The following is a 17,938-nucleotide window of genomic DNA, read 5'->3' as shown; positions in this document are numbered from 1 at the left end:
TCACGCAATATATTCATTCAAACATGCGTTTTTGATTTATAAATGATTGTTTTGCTTCTGCTTGGAAACAATAGTCTGTTCTACTGGGAAAAATTGTTGGAGATCCGGCCATAGCCACAGTAGTCATAGAAAAGTACCATACAGTATGATGTACCCCATATCCAGTTCCCATTGGTGGTTACTTCCTGTCTGTCTGATTTCTCGCTCTCAGTGTCTTTCATCCGCATCACTTTCTTTACCCCATGATTCCTTTAATGCTCCCCACTAATATGAACATTTGAAACACTGCAATAGTGGGGTGTATTAGATGTAAGGCTGCCCCCCACTAGTCAACTTAACGTTACTTGGAGAAAAATATTCGTCGACTAATTTTCCATTAGTCTATTAGTAAAAAAAAACAAAAAAAAACATGCAGTGTTGAAACCATTTTGGGCACGGAAAAAAAATCCTAATTTATCATAAACTTGAGGCGATTAAACGATTAATCGCCTGAATGGAAGACTATTAGTGGAGTAGCAACATCTTTAGTCGAGGGTAGCCCTAATGAGGACATGAGGGCAAATTCAGGAACATGGTGGTGGGCTTTGTGACATGGTGGAAGAGGTGTTTAAATGCACATTCAAACTTTCTGCTGCATTCAAGGTGCCATTCACAGGTTCAATAATTCTCTGTCATATCCACTACTCCCTATCGCTTTCTGGGCTGCAACTTTCCCTGTATAGATTTGTTATCTACATTATTGAGATCCCACTTCCCCAAATGCCTTCACCCTCTCTGCATGGGAAGGTTCTGAATGCATCAACAAGCCCAGGTCTAGAAGATATGAATGCATGTTACACAGAGGTTCAGTCTGTAGGGACCTGGACTTTGAACCGAAGGATCGCCCTACTTCACGTCCCGATCGGACCAAAGTTTGGGCCACTGCCGAGGTGCCCTTAAGCAAGGCACATAACCACCAACTGCTCCTTTGTGCGGCTAGACTGGTAGATCACATGGTGCATCTCACTGTGTGTATCTGTATGTGACTTTAGTGGAAAACTGAATTTCAATAAAAGGTCCATCTTCTTATGTCAGATATGTAACCATATAAGCTCCAGGTATCTCCACAGTGTTTCTGAAAAGTCTTACTGTGCGAGCTGGCTGTTCATCTCACCTTTTTCTGAGAGAACTCGGTGCAGAATGTTCGAGAGGTGCAGCTTCTTCTCTCGAACCCCCGCACTCAGATATTCCCTGTCCAACAGGTCCAGGAAGAGACGGAGCTCACACACCAGCTCCTCCATCGCTGCAACATGAACACACACACGTTTTAAATTCACAATATATATTCAGGGATGCCGTTAGTGAAGACATTTGGCACATACTGTATGATACAATATACACGATAGCAGGCAACACGTTGAGAGCTGTTGGAAACATGGAAACGTCCAATCCTGCACATTATTCAATTATCAATCATACACTTTTACGATAATGCGATACAAGCAATGTATTCCTCTTTCTTTTTTTCATTTTGTTCCACACAGCTATGCTGCTGTTTGTTTGTACCTAAATAAATATTGTTCAATTCTATGGCTACATGTAAATATTGCATAATTACACCAGCTTCCAGGCTGCACTCATGTTGATGCTCTCTAGGGTTGCAGATTGTTTGACTTTTATTCTATTGTTTGGTCTGCTGACAAAGCATCTACCTCTCTGTCTCTTTCATTCAAACACACGCACGCACACACACACACACACACACACACACACACACACACACACACACACACACACACACACACACACACACACACACACACACACACACACACATCACTCTTTGTGATATTAAATAAACAACCTCACAATAGATGGTCCAGGGGACGCTGCCTATTTACCCGGAACATTCTACATTGTCTTAACTCTGAGGGGAGGTTTTCGTCATGGTTGCATTGAACAACATCCAGTTTAATCTTGTAAAATGTTGTTTTTCACAATTCAAAATGAATAAATAGTTGTTTGAGGTCGATGTTTTTAAGCAATGTATGTGAGCTGCTCTTTCAAAATGTTGGAACAGCTCATTTTGAGATGGATTTGTGTCCAAAGCTTCTGTTATGTCTATTTTTGTGGTATTAGTGGACTTTAAACAACCAAAGCATTGGCTTTTCTAATATAAAAAATACTATTGCTATATTCAAAAGAGAATTTCATTTTTTTTACTTCAGCAAACACCGTCAAATCCGTGAGATTGAGTTTGATACTGACTTACACAGACATTGACGAAAAGTAAAACATGGTTAAGTGGACAGCAAATAGATATGTAAAATAAATCCTTCAATCAGTCAAATCATACAGGCTTCCTTCTAGCGGAGAGAGCCAGAGGTCCAACAATAGTTCAAATCATTTGGAAAGTAATCACAATACATTATGAAAATAAATGCTTATCATTGTTTTTACTTTTCCCCAAAACATGTTTACATGCCATGCCATGAGAGTTATGAGGGAATAATGTCCTCCTTTACACTCAACAAGTCATGACGCTCGTCTTTCTCTTTCACGGGGAGGGGAAAAAAGGACTACAGCATGAACAGGTATGGGGGCGTTTAAACAAAAAGCCAGCATTATCCAAAGATGCTGCTAAAAACACAAGAACTGAAGGAGCAGGCGATGTGAAAAAGAAAACTAACAAACAGACAGCAGACTGACGGACGGACAGGAACAAGCACAGAACACAGTAGGAAACGACGATAAAAGAAAAAGGAACAAAAGGGGAATCCTGGGTATGTTTGAACTGTCCAAAAATCAGCTCCTATCGTCTTCTCCTGTGCTCTATCCCTTGGCCTCTTTGTGAAAGGTCACGGGGTTAAGGAATAGTGGATAGGAGAATTTAAAAGGACTTAGGAAAAGAGTCTGCAGTGCTTTGAGAATCAGACTGGCACTTACACTATCCCACGTGTTTATGATGAACCAGCTGATGTTATAAATGTGCGTCTGCTGTGGGAGCTACAGTTCTCTGTACAGGACTGCTGAAAGACTCTAGAGACTCTGCACCGTGCTCTGATGGTGGTGTTTATGCTTTATGAACATGGAAAACAGTGAGACATATATTCTTCATTAGGTTGGAATTGTACGGAAAGTGAAACCTATGGTTGTCATCCGTGACAAACACTGTGAAATGTGGACTTTATTTGATTATTTCAGTAAAAAAGTAGCGTTTTGATGAATATAGTGCTGAATGTTCAAAACAAAGCACTTTGGCAAGTTACGGCTTAAACTGCTTTAATAAGCACCATAACTTTCATGAAACGCATTTCTCCGTCACGATCGGTTGTTTCCGTGAACCGAAAGGTTGTGTCATGGTAAAAGTTGTGGCCGCAAGGCATTCTGGGACTTTCTCCTTTCCTTTCCTAAAGGAAGGTTCAGTGTTTCCTAAGCTAAAGGTGGTTATAAAGGAAGTTTCAGAGCTCCTTTCCTATCATCTAGATAATCAGAACAGCCCTTATCTTGGCTGCCACTGAGGGACTTCCGGGTCATTTCACTCCGTTAGGAACCTTCCTAAGATAAACTGACTATTCCACAACAACCCAGGAGACAATCAGACAATCAGTAAACAAAGTAAAACTAGACAAAACCCAAAGAGGGAAAACATTTCAAAAATAAAACAGGAAACTATAGTATAAACACAGAACCAGGATCAGGACGTTATCAAGAACTGTCTAGCTGTAATATTTATTCATAAGTTGATGTTTATTCCCCAGATACAGATGTGTGTCCACTCTGAGCCCTGTTGAGGGAAGGAATGTACAGTAAGTGTTTTCATCACTTGATGTTCTTGCTACTTTCTGCCAGGTATCTGCGATGACGCAACACACTCTTATATCTTCTTCAAAACATGTCAGAATTCCCGATCTGATCATATTTCACTCTGCACAGGCATCCACCGTTAACCAACAGCAGATGAGACTGCAGGTATGATGGAGGTTATGACTGAATTCGCCTTTCGCTAAGCCACACCCTAGAATGCAGACTGGCCAATCAAAGCAGAGCCAACAACGGACTCCGACAAAGCTCCAACACTTTCATGACAGCGCTCTATTGACTGTGTCTCAGATTTTCGTACTTTTAACACTGTCGTTTGTGGACTATAACAAATATATGGTTAAATGTTGTGCCTGGGGCACTTGTAAGACTGATAGTTGTTACCCAGAGAGGGTGGAGGGGTGTGTGCATTTTTTTCCCTTCCCCAAACCAAAATCAAAGCCTGACAAGTGTCGCCTGTGGATTAAATTTAGTGGATATCCTCACTCTCAGCTGAACCCCTCAAGGATCGACCGGCACACTTTTGTGTGTTCTAATGTAAGACTTTAACCCTACAGTTAAGTTAAAGTATTCGGTATTCTGTGATTTCAATCTATACATTTGGTTGTTGTATTGGCAGAAGATGGGTCGCCTTTTTCTGTCTGCCTTGGCCCTGGCCACAACGATTGCTGTCTCGGGCTGTGGTGTAACTTTGACACCTCTGGGTTTATGCCACTGTTGTGGTAAGCTTGTGGAGGACTGTAGTTCTAGGCCTACAGACATGTTGGCGTTGTGTGTCTTACAGAGGTCCAGGGTATGGATAAGCCCGATGATGTGTGCGCAGAACCCTGCGGAGCTAATGAAACATCACCTCGTTAATTACAGCTAGCCTGCTAACGTTCCCTATTATGGTTATGATACGCTAGTATATAAGGCTATACAATGTTATACGTGCTTTGTGCTTATGCTTTATAATAACGACGATAATAGTGAATATAGACCTACCCAGCTTTACAGGAACAGTGTTGCTCGTTGACATAATTTGTGCCAGCGCCCGTCTGGATCATCAGCTGATGTGGCAACTCACTTTTTGATTGTGATTTATACGCTTTAACCTCTATTTTGATCGCATTATGCTCATTTTTTGTTACCTTGAGGTCCTGTATGTAACCCTCAAAGGCATACTGTAAACCTCTCTGTTTACTTCGGTCAGAAACAGTATTTGCTGCTTTGTAAAAGCCAGAGAGCAGTTCAGCTGGAAGAGCTGTCAAAGACGCCATGTTGAAAGTATGTTTGTCGGACTTAGCAACAATAACCAAGGGGGGCGGGGCTTAGCGAAAGGTCAATTCTTCCAGAGACGTGTAGTTTTTCAACCACAATAAATGATCCCAGCAGTAGGACAGCAGTGAGAGCTAAACCAGCCCAGAGACAAATTAGAGACTCAATAGACTAATTGATTAGTAAAACAAGTGTGTGTTGAAACCATCAAACAACATACTCTAAGGCAAGGGTGCCCAACCAGTCGATCGCGGTCTACCAGTCGATCGCGGGCTGAGTTCCAGTTGATCGCGAGAAAATGTTGCATGTAGCCTATCCTCCTACTGTTGTGTAAAATAGGCCTACATTAAAACTTCCAACTTAAAACATCTTAAATAGGCACAATGAACTGCTGATCGCGTGAAGCAGTGTGTAGATTTGTAGCTGTAGTAAGGTAGATCAGGCATAATCACAGAAAAAATCTCACGCGCTTCTTTCTATCTGCCCGCGCATGGTATGGTTGCTAGGTTCTAACTAAGGACTCGGAGGGGCGCGAGAAGCTTGACTACAGTGAGTGGATACTACCATGGCAGCAGAAGCTAAAACATCTAAAACTTATCATTTTCATTCAGAGTGGGAGGAGGATTATTGTTTCGTGTATTCGAATGCCAAGTTCATCTGTCTTATCTGCAATGCAAATGTGGCTTTACCAAAGAAAGGGAATTTGGAGCGGCATTTCAAGACGGTCCACAAGAGCCACGATACAAACTTCCCAGCTAAATCACCACTGCCGCCCGAAAAGTCAAGGAATTAAAAAGTCAGCTAGCTGCACAACAGTCCATTTTTACCAGGCCCAATACCACGAGTAAGGCTGCAACCATAGCTTCTTATCGTGTCTGTCCTGTTCTTGCAAAAGGAAAGAAATCTTTCAGGGATGGTGAGATTGTGAAAGAAGCGTTCATGGAAGCCGCAGATGCGCTTTTTGCCGATTTTAAAAATGGAAAGGAGATTGTGTCTGCTATTCAGGATGTGCAGCTATCAAGAAATCCTGTTACACGGCGATGCGAGGGAATGGCGGAGGATGTTGAACAGCAATTGAGGAATGATGTTGACACATGTGAGTGTTTTTCTCTGCAAGTCGATGAATCCACTGATGCTGTGGATGTGGCTCAGCTATGTGTGTTCATTAGAATGGTTTTCGACAATATGAGTGTAAAAGAGGAGCTGCTGACCATTTTGCCTTTGAAAGGGCACACAAGAGGCACAGATATTTTTCAGGGTTTTTTTAAAATATGAAAGACGTGATGGATGTGGCTAACAAGATTGCCTGTTCTGTTCGGGCCAGACGCAGAGGCGATTATTCCGTGCGCAACTGGAGGAGACCGGTGCAGAACACACAGATCTGCTGCTGCACACAGACGTAAGGTGGCTCAGCAGAGGTACATTTCTGGAACGGTTTTCTGAATTGTTGCCCGAAATTAAAGAATTTCTGAAACGTTCAAACCATGCTGAGTATGCACAGCTAGAAGACACTCAGTGGCTCTTGGATTTAGCCTTTCTTACTGATCTGACTGACAAGCTCAATAACTTGAATCTAGAGCTGCAGGGTAAGAACAAACACATCATCAACATGATCAGCTCCGTGAACACCTTTAAAAGCAAGTTGCTGCTGCTATCAAGCAGGTTGCAACAGTGTGATCTGCGGAACTTTCCACACATGGACACAGAACTTAAGCGTCAGGGCAAAGACTGTGTGGAGCTTGAGAGTGCACGATGATGATATGATGATCAAGTGCAAAGCATCTTGTCAGAATTTGACAGGCGCTTTACCGACTTCGCATCCATTGAGCCTGTTGTCAGTTTTCTTTTTCATTTGGGGAAAATATAGATGTGGATTGTATAACGTCCAAAGTGGCATCACTCTTCAACCTGGATAGCGGTGCTACTGAGAATGAGATCCTCACACTAAATAATGACATTGAGCTCAAATCAAGAGACCTGACACAAATGTCCAATTCTGGAATCTAATGCAGAAAGAAGTACCCCAACCTCAGACAAACTGCAAAGAATTTGACAATTTTTTTGCACTTTTTGGATCAACATATTTGTGTGAGTCTGCCTTTTCACATATGAAAATCATTAAGTCAAAATACAGATCCACCATGACTGATGACCACCTTGCGGCCTGCTTACGGCTGGCACTCAGCTCCTACTGTCCGGACTATGAGAGACTAGCTTCCTCCTCTCAGTGCCAGAAGTCCCACTAAGGTAGAGAACCACTTTTCCAACTTAAATTAGGCATTGTATTAATTGGGTTGTATGTTGTTGAGTTGTTACGGGCCAGTCCTAGGCCTACTTGTGCTTATTCTTTGCACGACGTACATTTACTTCAATAAATGTATTATTATTGTAAAAACTTGATCTTTGTGTCAGAAAATGGTGTTGTTATATACAGTGGGGCAAAAAAGTATTTAGTCAGCCACCAATTGTGCAAGTTCTCCCATTTAAAAAGATGAGAGAGGCCTGTAATTTTCAGCATAGGTACACTTCAACTATGAGAGACAGAATGAGAAAAAAAAATCCAGGAAATCACATTGTAGGATTTTTAAAGAATTCATTGGTAAATTCCTCGGTAAAATAAGTATTTGGTCAACTACAAACAAGCAAGATTTCTGGCTCTCACAGACCTGTAACTTCTTCTTTAAGAGGCTCCTCTGTCCTCCACTCGTTACCTGTATTAATGGCACCTTTTTGAACTCGTTATCAGTATAAAAGACACCTGTCCACAACCTCAAACAGTCATACTCCAAACTCCACTATGGCCAAGACCAAAGAGCTGTCAAAGGAGACCAGAGACAAAATTGTAGACCTGCACCAGGCTGGGAAAACTGAATCTGCAATAGGTAAGCAGCTTGGTGTGAAGAAATCAACTGTGGGAGCAATTATTAGAAAATGGAAGACATACAAGACCACTGCTAATCTCCCTCGATCTGGGGCTCCACGCAAGATCTCACCCCGTGGGGTCAAAATGATCACAAGAACGGTGAGCAAAAATCCCAGAACCACACAGGGGGACCTAGTGAATGACCTGCAGAGAGCTGGGACCAAAGTAACAGAGGCTACCATCAGTAACACACTACGCCGCCAGGGACTTAAATCCTGCAGTTCCAGACGTGTCCCCCTGCTTAAGCCAGTACATGTCCAGGCCCGTCTGAAGTTAGCTAGAGGGCATTTGGATGATCCAGAAGAGGATTGGGAGAATGTCATATGGTCAGATGAAACCAAAATAGAACTTTTTGGTAAAAACTCAACTCGTCGTGTTTGGAGGAGAAAGAATGCAGAGTTGCATCCAAAGAACACCATACCTACTGTGAAGCATGGGGGTGGAAACATCATGCTTTGGGGCTGTTTTTCTGCAAAGGGACCAGGATGACTGATCTGTGTAAAGAAAAGAATGAATGGGGCCATGTATCGTGAGATTTTGAGTGAAAACCTCCTTCCATCAGCAAGGGCACTGAAGATGAAGCGTGGCTGGGTCTTTCAGCATGACAATGATCCCAAACACACCGCCAGGGCAACGAAGGAGTGGCTTCGTAAGAAGCATTTCAAGGTCCTGGAGTTGCCTAGCCAGTTTCCAGATCTCAACCCCATAGAAAATCTTTGGAGGGAGTTGAAAGTCCGTGTTGCCCAGCGACAGCCCCAAAACATCACTGCTTTAGAGGAGATCTGCATGGAGGAATGGGCCAAAATACCAGCAACAGTGTGAAAACCTTGTGAAGACTTACAGAAAACGTTTGGCCTCTGTCATTGCCAACAAAGGGTATATAACAAAGTATTGAGATGAACTTTTGTTATTGACCAAATACTTATTTTCCACAATAATTTGAAAATAAATTCTTTAAAAATCCTACAATGTGATTTCCTGGATTTTTTTTTCTCATTTTGTCTTTCATAGTTGAGGTATACCTGTGATAAAAATTACAGGCCTCTCTCATCTTTTTAAATGGGAGAACTTGCACAATTGGTGGCTGACTAAATACTTTTTTGCCCCACTGTAGGTGCACAATTAATTGTGGCTACGCTATGGCTTTCGATATGGCTTGGTAGATCTCGACACACTATCAACTTTAAAAGTAGATCTTGGTTCAAAAAAGGTTGGGCACCCCTGCTCTAAGGTAAGCTTATTATTATTTCACAATAAGAAGAAATAAGACACCAGTACCCAGAGGTGGCAAAAGTACACACATACTTGAAAGTAAAAGTACAGATACTCGTGTTTAAAAATACTCTGGTAAAATAGAAGTACTGACTAAACTTCTTTACTCAAGTAAAAGTAAAGTACCGATAACTTATAGAGAAACTGCTAAATGGACCTCACTTTATATTAAAAGAACATCAATGATCTTCTATTTCAAATTGTAATAATATCATGGTTAGCTAACGAAAGTTTGAATGGTGAACCACCATTTAGAACAAAAGCAATAAAAACGACGAGGCTGCATTGTGGATTCTAGGGTGACTCCCTGGAAACACAAACATTATTATGGTTTAAAAAAAACAGAATTGAGTTATAAATCTAACTTTATCTAAAATAGTAGAAACAATTAATTAACAATAATTGTGTGTCGGATTTTCATTGGCGTCACAGCACACTGGATCGAGCCCGAAAGTGGGTTTGCTGCCGGCGAATTCTTGAAAGCCAAAAGTTCCTGGGTTTTGGGGCCGACACAATTGACATCACATTCGCCATGAATGGTTTGTATGCCGATAATAGCGAACATCTCCCTCATGTACGGCCATGGGTGAGGGAGATGAATATCCCTGCTGCTCTCTGTATTTTCACTAAGTTCATCCCCCTTCTCTTCCTCTCCCGCTTCTACCCTTGCGTCCGCCATTATTCTGTGAGCTGCGGTTCTAGTACTGGCTGGTTTGGAATAATAAGGAGCCGCAGTTGCTTCCAGTTCAGACTAAGATGATGGAATAAGACTTGAGTTCTCATTGGTCCCTCTTCTTTAGAGAATACCAGGAAATGATGGATACATGGATGGTGTTAAAATCAACAGGCACACAATGACTCGAAATAAAAATGATCACGCCACCAAACGCAGATTCAAACTAAAGTAACCAGCCTGTTTAGAAAACGTAAGAAGTAGAAAGTACAGGTATTTGTGTTAAAAATGTAAGAAGTAAAAGTAAAAAGTAGTGGAGTAAAGTACTGATTCCAGAAAAATGTACCTAAATACAGTAACGAGGTATTTGTACTCCACTACTTCCCCTCTCTGACAGTACCAGTGAGATGAAGAGATTGTGATCAGCTAACACTAACTATCTCTCCTCCTGTCAATGTTGTAACTTGTTAGATTTAAAGCAGAGAAATCATTTTTGTATTTGCTTACTGACATAAGCAGGAGAAATGTTGAAACATATTGTTACCTGATTTCATTTTGAAATGCTTGAAAGGAAATGCTTTTATTTTGAATTGCAAGTCTCTGTGTTTTCTGGTTGTTGTAAAAGGATAAGAGATGTCGAGTGCATTTTCCACTACAACCACCATTCCTTTTGTAAACTGCTGCATTCATTCAAAGTAAATGAAAAAAGTCAAAGTAAACTAGACCCACTTTGTTCATCATTCCAATGCACAACAGTCAATTCTAACAATGTAGCTTTTTAAGGGACAAAATATGATGTGGCCCCTTGATGTGAGGATGTTCTATTGGTCGCTGTTGGAACTTTGACACCTGACACACCTTACAACTGGACTTCAAGGTCATAAAGAAACATGAGTCTCTATTTAAAGCAGAATCACTGTAACGCCTCTCACTGGCAAACTCTCGTCCCCATGCCTGCTTTTATATCACAGAAGAGAACAGCCAAGCACTCCTTCCTGCTCCATTTACGCTTTCACTGAGCTTTGTGCAATACTTTACCACTACTGGGGTGGTCAAAACACTGTGTGTGTGTGTGTGTGTGTGTGTGTGTGTGTGTGTGTGTGTGTGTGTGTGTGTGTGTGTGTGTGTGTGTGTGTGTGTGTGTGTGTGTGTGTGTGTGTGTGTGTGTGTGTGTGTGTGTGTGTGAGATTAAAAACATGAAGCAGGCTCTCTAGCTCACCTAAGACGTGGAGGGAAAATGAAGTGGCGTGGAGCGAGAAGGACCACCCTCAAAGAGGGCCCGAGGGGAAGCAGAAAAAAACCTTGTCATGCAAACAAAGGTCCACACCCTTTAACAAACACTCTCTCCCGTCTCATTCCCCTGCTTTGTCACTCATTCAACTTCCTTATTCTTTTGCTGTTGTTCTCATCCTGAAGTCCAAGTCGCTTGTAGCTAAAACATACACACATGCTCACACTTTGGATAGTGCAAATGCATTTTTTACAAAACATGTGTTGATAAGTAGATTTGGCAAATATTTTGTATAAATGACACATATTCTTTGCACTCTAATTAGCCTCTGAGCACATTTGCTGTGTCAACACTTAGCCAAACACACAAAGACCCACTAAAAACACCTAGAGACGGAGGGATGTGTCCTCTGGAAGGTATTCACACTTCCCAGCGCTCAGAACAAAAGGGGTTTTCCTGAGTGAAGTGTGTGTGTGTGTGTGTGTGTGTGTGTGTGTGTGTGTGTGTGTGTGTGTGTGTGTGTGTGTGTGTGTGTGTGTGTGTGTGTGTGTGTGTGTGTTTTGCGAGGCAACAGGATTATGTTTGGATCTTGGAGAGAACTTGAGACCCTGCGGCTCCTTTGCTGTTTTTGCAAAAAAATGCTTAGCCAGGTTAGAGGGAGGAGGGTTCTCTGCCCTCTTCCCAGAACACAGCTGTTGTGATTGAGAGCACACTGACATACGCTATCCTACTTTCAGTGTGTGTGCGTGTGTGTTTCAGGTGTCTGCTTTTCATAACTGAGGGCGTCTTTTAACACTTTGGGGTTGTGTTTAGTCTTGGCATTTCCAAAGTGTGGAGGTCAGGATCTGTCTACAGAAACTCACAAACACATACAAGGTTTAAGGACTATAATAATACAACATTAAATATCAGTGGTTCTACAATGTGTGGTGAAACTAAATCCAGGGGCTCTCGCTGTACAAAATGTCCTGCTAATTACAAATAATCAGGAACACATTCTACTCCTGCCAGTCATCATGTGAATGTGGACTTACTTGGATATGAGGCTTCAGAAACCTCATAAAGGTGTAGGCCAGGGTCATAAGTAAACACTCCCAAAAGTAGACCCAGTCAGTTGTCATAATGAAAATGTTTCTGGCAGTATAGTATATAGTATATGCCCACACAAGGCACGTTGAGGCAAATCTCTGGCATTCATTCAGAGAAACATTCAGTTCAACATTGCATGACCGAGAAAGAGCGTGAGAAATCTACTTTTCCAGAGTCCACTGAAAATTAGATTTTCAATTATTTTATTCAGCGAGTCACACACCTCTTAGGAAATAACCTCTGCAAAGTGTATTTCAACGCTGTCTGTGACTGCGATCAGCTTGGACGGGAGTGTGTTTGTTTAGTGATTGGGGCGCACACGCTGTATTCATTTCAGTGACAAGTGTCTGTGCTTTCCTTACAGTGTGCTGTTTTCATGCTGAGGCATCACGGTTGTTGTTATTGTTGAGTTCTGCTTTGTGATAGCGCTCTTTACTTCAAGTATTAAGGTACAAGAAGCCTATAAATATCTAAGTTGTTCATGCCCCACCAGTTTTGTGCATATAAAAACGCCACTGAAAGTATGCAGCCGAAAACTGTTATCGACCAGAACAAAGAAAGTTTACAATGACTGGAAAACTTGTCTGGAACTGGCACTTTTCTAGTTAAATAAATATACAAAAATAAAACATAAATGCGACTTATACCCCAAAGTGACTTATTATGTGTTTTTTTTCTCTTAACGACACAATCTTTGAGAGCGACTAAGACACGGTGCAACTTATAGTACGGTAGTAAAACTATAGGATCAACATCCTAAAAGTGTGCATTCAAATTGTACTAATGTCTCCACACCTTACATTACATTCGTCACAAAGTTCTGGAGTTGCTGCTCATCATTTCTTTAGCCATGGATGTGTACTTACTTACCTACTTTATTCTAGAATATTTACGTGTGCTTTTCTTCTCCTGCATATTACAGTGTTAGCTTATTCTGTGTGACTGGTGAAGCCGCACACAGTCTAGTATTCGACATACTTATCTCATCTTCTCCTTCTTTCACAAATGTTGTCATGCTACTCATCGGGCAGCTTGACACAAAACACACATAAAAAACACGTGCGGAAGACCGGGATCGGTGTGCTTTGTCTTTTATAAGAGATTCACCGAGCCGTTTTCACGCAAATCACAGAAAACTGCGATCAGTTTCACCATAGGAATGAATGGGAAATCCATTTGAACAGAGCTGAAAAAAAGCACCCCACTTTGACCCCAGATTCCGCATACTTTAACGAAGAACAAAAATGACACGTTTAAACGCTTCTCGAGGCCATGGACTTTATTAAACTAATTGGATATTTGTTGATAGTAGTCGCAGCTTACGTTTTGTGAAAGTGCCACACTGTTTCACATTTTATAATGGGTGTGTGTGGGAGAGCACTTTAAGACTTAGAGGGGGGACATCATGCTCTGATCTCTGAACACACCTGTCAGTCTCTAACTAAATCGAGTGGTGGTCTAAAGATGTTCAGAAACCACGCAGGAAGGTGGTACCAGAATCCAAAAATGTAATAGATAAACAGTTAAAATAGTCAGCTAAAAGTGAGATCAAATAATGATTCTAACATGCCATAGCAACACGCGCACCACGGCTTCAGTCACACAGTCAACATTTCTCAGAATTTTCTAGTTCTGTGTTATTGCATGCCTTTTTTTTGACCTGCTATGCCACTTTTGCTGTCACAATTGTAAATGTACCCACTGTGGGACTATTAAAGGATTTCTGATAAGTGTAGAGTCAATGAGAGGCTGATTAAAGGAACTTTGCACTCAAGCTGAAAATCTGTTTGGATGAGAGTTCCTAGAGAAGAACAGCAGCAACACCACAAGCCAAGCCTTCAGGACAAACCAAACACAGAGCTCTTGCAAGGGCCTGTTCAGGCGCTTACTTTTGGTATATAATTAGAAGCCGCAATTTGTTACAGTAAAGCTACAGAACATCCTAAATCCACATCTAAGGACAGCAGATGGCAACAAGTCTCTTCTGCATGCCCCCCGCAAGGTCACATTCAAATGGCACAGTGAATCTGGAAAACATCTGATGTCTAAGTAAAAAGGAGGTCCAAGTACAAATACCTTTAGTATTTCGAATCTTATGTCTGTTGTAGGGGTGGCACGGATCACAAAACTCACGGTTCACGGTGTATCACGGTTTGAGGTCCACGGTTTACGGTTTAGTACGGTTCTTGGTGTTTTTTTTACTTTTTTATCGTAGCCCCATAATACACGCCGTTACACCAGTGGAACACTGTAATAGTCACTGAAAAGATTTTACTACCACAGCACAACACTTCTATGACATTACACAGTGCCTTTAGCAATGCATTACAACTTGGTCCTTGCCATTCTGGTAACAGCCAGTTTATAACAGGAGCCCTGTCTCTGAGAATATTCTTAGGCAGATGCTATTACTAACCATAGTTTAGGATACAGCATTTAAAAGGGTATAAAATTATAGTTATAATGTAATAATAATGCACAAACTTGAATTTCAATTGACTCTAAGCACACTGTTTTAACAATCTCAGAAAGGTAGTATTTTGATAGAGCAAGAGGGAAGACATGGATGATTTCAACATGTTTTACTTTATTACTCAAAATAAGGGTCAGGAATGTTTGCTGTCCTTTGAACAGGCGAACACAATTGCCTATGAGAACATGAGGCCGTAAACATAATATGAGCCCACCATCCAACCAGCCTAACAGAAAACAAAATCAACAACTCTTCTAATCCCTGAGAGTGAGGATGTATTTTTTTCACTTGAAATTAAAGTGCAGTGCTTTGAAACATATGGCTGGATTTGGTATCTAAACTTAAAGTGCCACTGTTATATTAACAAAATTTCGAACAAAATACACACAGACACAATCAGTATAAAATATTGCAATAGAACCAAACACTGCACTGTTTAAAACAGCCTTCCCCCTTTCACTTAATTCTCATATTCTTCTGCATGAAAATGAGTTTGTCAACATTTTCTGGCAAGAGACGAGACCTACTTGCAGTTACAATGTCCCCTGCTGTGGAAAAAACCCGCTCACTTGGCACAGATGTACCTGGGACAGCCAGGTCACGTTGTGCCAACTTTGCTACATGGGGATACGTGCGTTGGTCTTCCACCATGCGAGGGGATTTTCATCCACAGAGATGCAGCCTGTTTCCTTGTATGAAGTGACCTCTTCACGAATTATATCTTGGAAAGGCTTTGTGCTTCTTGCCTGTGTTGTAAAAAAAATCGTAGCTTTTTGTAAAGAAATTCGCTTGTGTGGCTGTCGTATATTGGGCGCGTTTGTAATACGCAGCTTCGTAACTCCCATTGGGGATTAATGTGGTGGGCAGTCACTGTCAGGTAACTTTCCGTGGACCTAGAAGTCCATCCATCCGTCGTCAGAGCTACGTGGCATGCCAAAGACAACTCCGTCACTATTTCCTCCCTTGTCTCGTCATATAACTTGGGTATCACATTGGTGCCAAAGTATCTGCGAGAGGGCATGACGTACCGCGGCTCCCGGAGCATCCTCTATCTCCGGCCTGGGCGGCCCGCCTTCTCCACTCCCACTTGCCATGTTTGTACACGCTGACACACCTCGACCTCTCAGCTTTCGCTTCTTTCGCGCGAATGAAAACCACGTGGTAACATACGGGCATTAGGCTACAATGCAACGTCGAACGTCTGGAGAAAAAAAACCAAAAAAAAAAACCGTGGACTCCGTACGGTGCACAGACGCACCGCACCGTGGCAAGCAAACCGTACGGTTCGGTTTTTTCACCAAAACCGTGCCATGCCTAGTCTGTTGTGCTTCTTTGTTGCAGGTGATTACCACCGCCCCCCCCCCCCCCAACATAACTGCTGATACAGCAAACAGATGCATGAGAAGCCAAACCTATTAAATGAGTCAACCAACCTATCATCTACGGAGAGCACTTTCTGTGGTTCTGGGACACTTAATTGCATTGTGGGTAGAATTTACAGTAAGATGTTGGTTTTCCTTAATGGAGATTGGTGTATGGTCTGGCATCGTCATGGATACTGCCTCCAAGGAGCCACCAAAGCATGGCAGGGCTTTACTGTAGAGCATTCATTATGGCAATACACACAAAGGTTCATCAAGAAAATATTCTCCAAAACTAACAAATATGACAGAGCTTTTAGTTAGGATTTGATCCGCCTGAACTTCACAGCACAGCTCGTAAAGATCAGCTGAAAAAAAGTCACTATTTAGAGTAGAGAACCATTATTTGAGTGTAAAGCTAAATGATAAAAACGTGGGGGTGGTTGCTTTCAGTAGTACCATTAGAGCGGTGGGAAACAGAAAATGTGTTTGGGGCGCAGTAAACTCAACATTTCTTTTTTCTTTTAAGATGACATTGTGATTAGAACATCTGTGTTGAAACCAACAACTGTAAAGAAACGTAGCGTTAGCAGTTAGCTAGAGCAGCCGGTGGATAATGCATTCATGATCTATTCATAAAAAATGAATGAATTCATGTTAGGCAAATGTAAATTATATCATGATCATTTCAAAAGAAGTCTTGTAAAGCGTAGTTTCCGATGAGAAACTTGAATCAATACAATATAGAGGGTTGAGAAATGTCACTGGCCATTGATTGCTAAACTTCTGGTATGGTGACATGCTTAAAAAGCGTGTGCTTATAATCCAGCTAGATCATATATTTGTTCTATATCACTGTATATTGAATATCTTTAAGGCTCAAGATTGTGTGTTATGATCTAAAAGCTTCAGAATGGATCTTAAACTGCTGTTTCCAATTCCAAGATAAACCTTTGAACCTCAATTCATGAAGAGAACTGCTCCACATTTTCATGATGCCTTTTGATTTTCTCAAAGGATAAATATTCTATTCTTATAATAACATATTTATCCTTTGGGTAATTGTACATTTGATCTGCAATGCGAGGGGGACTCGAGTCACATATTTTGTGACTTGAGACTATTGTTAGCATCTTGTGCTAGCTGCGCTAACGGATATAAGGAGCTGCTTCTACAACAAGGTGGAGGAGAGTCCTCTCCTGTCACACTGAGAGGCTGGTAACTACAGTTCAGTGAGGTAAAGGACTCTCTGGGTGTTTGGATAGTTAACTTTAATCTTAGTTATCTCAGTGGCTCTCTTAACGGTTTGGTCACCATTTATGTAAATAAGTATTTCCAAGGCAGAACTTTATATGATCATTATAGTCAGAGAATAAATGAAAAACAGGTATGAAATCATTCAAATTCATACTATAGGACTATACTATAGGAGGATAGTTTTGTTTCATATAGGTGTTGAGAGATGTAGCCATAGATCTAGTCCCTTAATTCTTCCCCTCAAAGTACACCAGATTGATGCATTTAATGTAAAAAATGTAAACAAATCTTGCCGGGGGAGTGAGTCTAAATTAGAGTTCAAATTATTAACCGTGTGTATATTATGAAGATCATAGTGTGGGTTGAAAATAAGCTTTAACGTTAATGTTGAATGTAAAACTCAACTTTTAGATGATTTAAATGCGGGAACTGGAGTTATTCATCAGCATTGACTTGACTTGTGACTTGCTTTACCTGATCAATGACTTGACTTCACTTGCTTGACTTATAGCAGGGACTCGACTTGACTTGCTTGATTCTCACCACAGTAACTTGGGACTTTCTTGAGACTTATAGGTTAAGATTTGAGACTTGCACATGT

General features: G+C 41.3%; 1 protein-coding gene across 1 annotated transcript in view; it reads right to left on the bottom strand.

Annotated features, from left to right (window-relative positions):
• Nucleotides 1-17,938, bottom strand: part of afap1 (actin filament associated protein 1) — a 61,920-nt gene that overhangs the window by 34,867 nt on the left and 9,115 nt on the right. The window contains 1 exon segment of the mRNA XM_063901065.1: nt 1,154-1,282. Coding sequence (XP_063757135.1) covers nt 1,154-1,282 — 129 coding nt within the window.

Source organism: Eleginops maclovinus, chromosome 14, assembly GCF_036324505.1.
Source record: "Eleginops maclovinus isolate JMC-PN-2008 ecotype Puerto Natales chromosome 14, JC_Emac_rtc_rv5, whole genome shotgun sequence".
Classification (NCBI taxonomy): Eukaryota; Metazoa; Chordata; class Actinopteri; order Perciformes; family Eleginopidae; genus Eleginops; species Eleginops maclovinus.
This window is presented reverse-complemented; position numbering and strand designations above follow the sequence as displayed.